This window comes from Brachionichthys hirsutus, unplaced genomic scaffold (assembly GCF_040956055.1).
Source record: "Brachionichthys hirsutus isolate HB-005 unplaced genomic scaffold, CSIRO-AGI_Bhir_v1 contig_827, whole genome shotgun sequence".
In the NCBI taxonomy this organism is placed as follows: domain Eukaryota; kingdom Metazoa; phylum Chordata; class Actinopteri; order Lophiiformes; family Brachionichthyidae; genus Brachionichthys; species Brachionichthys hirsutus.
Genome location: NW_027181499.1, coordinates 1 through 5000, shown reverse-complemented (window position 1 = coordinate 5000; position 5000 = coordinate 1). Strand labels below are relative to the sequence as shown.

The following is a 5000-nucleotide window of genomic DNA, read 5'->3' as shown; positions in this document are numbered from 1 at the left end:
TGGAATAAGAGGACTTCTTTGTGCAATAGTTTAAAATCTTCAGTAAACAAACCCAAAAAACATGATACAGCTGCTCCAGATACTCTCCACTCTGTGTACTCTACCTGGATGTCTTTAAATGTATCTGAGTAATCATCTTGGGGTGCAAACAAATGCAATTAGGACATCTAATCTCATTACTGGGCTGCCGAACCAATCTCAAGTTAATAAAGTGTATCAGTTTCAGTCTCATTGATTTCTAAATTATATTATCTTGAACAACATTGATTGATGTCTTTTCTCGGCAAATGGCGTTTTGGTTTATCAGATCAATAAGTGGTTCTTCCTAAGGAAAGCTTTATGATGTCCTGCCGATCACTCGACAGGCCTCAAATATCCACTAAATAGAGTCCTGCCTATGAAAGAACTTCCTGATCCTTGCCTGTACAGACATGTCCAGTGTGTTTATGTTTGGTGCCTGCATCGAGGGCGTGGTCCTCAGGGACAAGTAAGTCCTGTGTCACAGCAACGAAGCATTTATAGTAGTAATTAAGTACTCCTTTCATAATAGACAAACAATACAGGCAACCTGTCCCATTCCGCTCAGGTTTGGAGAGGGCGTCCACGGGAACTTGGTGATTGGCACGTTGGCTTGGCCGTCGCCGTGGGTGATTGTGATTGGCTCCTTCTTTTCTACCTGTGGGGCGGGGCTGCAGAGCCTGACTGGAGCGCCCCGTCTCATGCAGGCTATCGCCAAGGATGGGATCGTGCCTGCCCTTCGGGTCAGTCTCCGTTTATTGAGATGAGTCCCAGCATGCAATGGTTTTACATCACGGGTGCACAGCGCTCTTGAAGCCAGACACGCCTTTGAAGCAAAGGTTGTTCGTGTGCTTTTGCGTTGTTCCTGCAGGTATTCGGTCATGGGAAGGCCAACGGCGAGCCCACGTGGTCCCTTCTGCTGACGGCTTGCATCTGCGAGAGCGGCATCCTCATTGCTTCTTTGGATGCGGTGGCGCCCATTCTCTCCATGTGAGAACTGAAACAAACGCTTTAATTTACTGGCCTTTTTTCTTCCCAGCAGTGGCAGATTTTATGGGCTGAGGATTTAGCTCATCACACAAAGGGCGAGGCGCTTTTCTGCTCTGGTAAAGCATGCAAAATGCCCGAGAACGTGACGGACGCTGAGACAACACACTCAGGATGAACTCACAGCTGTGTGACAGTTTAAACTGAACCTCTCTGTGTGTGTGTGTGTGTGTGTCCTGCAGGTTTTTCCTCATGTGCTACATGTTTGTGAACTTGGCCTGCGCTCTCCAGACACTGCTGAGGACTCCAAACTGGAGGCCCCGCTTCAAGTTCTACCATTGGTCAGTCCAGCCGCCACTCAGAGAAGCAGCACTTCAGTCCGTCTCCTGTTGAGCAGGCCTCAGCCTCATTATCTTTGTTTCTATCTCTTCCCTCTGCAGGACTCTGTCTTTTCTGGGTATGAGCTTGTGTCTCACTCTCATGTTCCTCTGTTCCTGGTACTACGCCATAGTTGCCATGGTGATCGCCGGCACTATCTACAAGTATATTGAGTTTGCAGGGTGAGTGAAGCGCAGCCCCAGCACAGATTGGATTCAGTGGGTGCCTTTGGCTTTTGCAGGTGTGTGTGTGTGTGTGTGATTAGAAGACCCCCCCCCCCCACCACCACCACCACCACCACCACCCACCCCTGCTGCAAGAAGGAAGACCCTGTAGATTCAAAGCAACACAAAATAACATGACCGCTGTCGTTTTTACTCTTTGGGTTTTTGAAATCTAATTTTGAAAATAAACAAAACAAAGGAAGAGCCCCACTCATTTTAAAGTGACAGATACTCGACAGCAAGCAAACGGCACCTCCGTGCCCCCGGGCATCCCAACCATGCCAGGCCTCCGTGTTAATCCATTCATGCTTTCACTGAAGTGGCAGAGAGCAAAGTGAGTTCCTAAGAGCAGTGATTCCCCCTGTGGTGGGTGACATCATGTCCGTTTGACATTTACCAGGGGTGCCTAATCCTCAGTCGCATTGCGTCACGTCAGACTTATTCATTTCAGAGTGCTGACAATATCACTGCCAATCGTTTTTTCATTTAGAAGGAAGCTACCGAACTATTGTTAATGGACGGCCTCTCCTCTGTGTCACAGTGCGGAGAAAGAGTGGGGCGATGGGATACGCGGCCTGTCCCTGAGCGCTGCCCGCTACGCTCTCATGCGCCTGGAGGAGGGTCCTCCACACACCAAGAACTGGAGGTCGGACACACAGGCATCATGAGCTGCTCCTCTGTACATGTTCTCGGTTTATGATATTCTCCTCCTCCCGGCTGCCAGATAACAATAAGAGTTGAACTCATATCAGCACATCGACGTCTCCTGCTGGTCTTTCCTGCCTATGCCCTTGGGTTTTGTTTCCGATTCTCCCTCCCTGTGATCGGACTTTCCTCCCTCTCTGTTCTCCCTTTCCTCCAGGCCCCAGCTGCTGGTGCTGGTCACCACCGATGCCGAGCAAAATGTGGAGCAGCCTCGTCTTCTCTCTTTGACCAACCAGCTGAAGGCAGGCAAAGGTCTGACCATTGTTGGGACGGCTCTGGAGGGGATCTACCTGGAGAACTACGAACAGTCACAGCGTGCAGAGCAGGTGGAGACTCTCTGAGAAATATTATTGCTGTGCTAAAATGCATTCAACGTTTTTAACAGCCCAAAGGTGGTTATTGAGAGAGAGATGAGGGCAAAATGTGAGACCCCTAAACCTGATTGGATTCACACAACATCTCTAACTTGGCAGGGACGGATCTGGATCCATAATCCCACTGGCACTCTGTTGAACGTGTCGGCAGGTCACATTCCTGTGTGTGGGTGTGTGTGTTGGTTTGTCAGCTCCGGTTTGTGCAGCCAGCAGAAGATTCCATGTTTCCCCTCGCTGTCTCCTCTTCCTAGGCGCTCCGTAAACTGATGGACACTGAGAAGGTGAAGGGCTTCTGTCAAGTGACGGTGTCCTCAAACCTCCGTGATGCCACCTCCCACCTCCTCCAGGCCAGCGGGCTCGGAGGCCTGAAGCACAACGCTGTGCTCGTGTCCTGGCCACGGAACTGGAAGCAGGGAGATGAGCGCCAGACCTGGAGGAACTTCATCGGTGGGTCACCCGGAGAGCAAATAAACCAGCAATCCCTTTCAGCAAGGCTGAGATCCAGACGCTTTGGATGTGCCTCGTGCTTATATGATATTTTTTTTTGCGTCTGTCCTGCAGAGTTGGTCAGAGAAACCACTGCGGCCCGCCTGGCTTTGCTCGTACCCAAGAATATCGCAGCCTTCCCGTCCAATGGCGAGCGCTTCACGGAGGGTCACATTGACGTGTGGTGGATTGTCCACGATGGAGGCATGCTGATGCTGCTGCCCTTCCTCCTCCGCCAGCACAAGGTACTGTTGGAAGGTTTTTAATTCCAAGAAAGGAGAAAAATAAAATAAAGAATTAAAAACAGGGAGGAAAATGCAAATGAGGCCTTACAGACAAAGGAAACGCGTCGGTATCCGACCGCCTCATCAACAATTAAGCATTGCTGCTTTTGCTGCTCAGGTTTGGAGGAAGTGTAAGATGCGCATCTTCACTGTGGCCCAGTTGGATGACAACAGCATCCAGATGAAGAAAGACCTGACCACGTTCCTCTATCACCTCCGAATCGATGCCATGGTGGAAGTTGTAGAAATGGTGAGTTCTACCAGGAGTAGACAGAGTTCTTCTTAACATCTTCTGTGACCAGCACCAGAAACGAGGACCGACCTGCCGGCGAACGCTTCTGCCACGCCAGCATTACAGTTGGTGCTATTGCTTGTCTCGTTCACCTCAGCACGACAGCGACATCTCGGCCTACACCTACGAGAAGACCCTGGTGATGGAGCAACGGTCGGAGATGCTCAAACAGATCAACCTGACCAAGAATGAGCGCGAGAGGGAGGTGAGACTGTTTACTTGTGGCAAAGATTTGACATTCTGAAATGCTGCACGTGTCAAATTGACCTGACGAGCTGATTCGGCACAACATGATTTGACGTTGCAACAAAAAAAAAGCCCCTCTGGACGAAAGCATATCTGAGTGGACGCATCGTCTCTGTCTGCGCCTGCTTTTCTGTCTGGAAGCGCTTTTGATTGATATGTAAAAATGATCTCCTCCAGATGACGCCTGATTCGCTGAGCGTTTAAAAACACCCCTCCTAAGCATCCTGGGCTTCTCCTTCCTTTGCTCGGTCTTTGTCTTTGCAGATCCAAAGTATCACCGATTCGTCCCGCGGGTCCATCCGCCGCAAGAACCCGGCCGCTGTGACCACCCAGCTTAGTGTGACCGAGGAGCAGCCAGCGGCCCCCAAGGAGGAGAAGCCTGAGGAGGAGGTAGGGCAGACTGAAGTGCAAAGTTCATTTGCTCACACGTCTGTCATTTTTCACGCACAACATACAGGAAGTGGGAAATGTATAGCAGATTGAACAACAGAGTAGAAACCAAACAATGATACATACAACAGCTCTAAAGTGATTTAAAGTTTGGGAGAATCCATCCTGGATATGAGGAGTACAGACAGAAAGAGCTCGCATTGCTCTGACTAAAGGTGTGTGTTTATTTAATCTGTGGCAAAGACTGAAGGGATGAAACAGCATTTATTTATTTGGGGGGGGGGGGGGGGGCGTTGTGTTGGATTATTTCTCATCTGGGTGAAATAACTTCCTGCAGTTTGCCTGGAAAGGTTAAATAACTTGATTGCGTTGTTGTGAAGAAGAAGAAGAAGAAGAACGCTGCAACTTCCTGTTGAACTGAGAGCTCTAACTTTAAGTTTATGTAAAATAGATTGTATTTTATTTTGTCTCACTCACAGCCCACAAACCGCGTAATAGTAGTAAATGTGAAAAGTCCGTCCTCTTCTCCGCTCATCTTGTAGCCAAAGTCAGCCTCTCCCCCTGTGTCCCCCCTGCCCAGGTCCAGCTCATCCATGACAACACCACCCCAGCCAGC

At 49.7% G+C, this 5000-nt stretch overlaps 1 protein-coding gene across 1 annotated transcript; it reads left to right on the top strand.

Annotated features, from left to right (window-relative positions):
• Nucleotides 1-431: 431 nt before the first annotated feature.
• On the top strand, nt 432-4994 carry LOC137917496 (solute carrier family 12 member 5-like; the record flags this gene model as incomplete). Its single annotated transcript, XM_068760233.1, has 13 exons — nt 432-487; nt 587-761; nt 890-1008; nt 1248-1346; nt 1446-1565; nt 2149-2253; nt 2470-2638; nt 2938-3133; nt 3248-3417; nt 3575-3706; nt 3846-3953; nt 4259-4384; nt 4965-4994. Coding segments are annotated over exons 1-13 (1605 nt in total), but the record flags the coding sequence as incomplete, so codon positions are not given.
• Between the last annotated feature and the right edge of the window lie 6 nt (nt 4995-5000).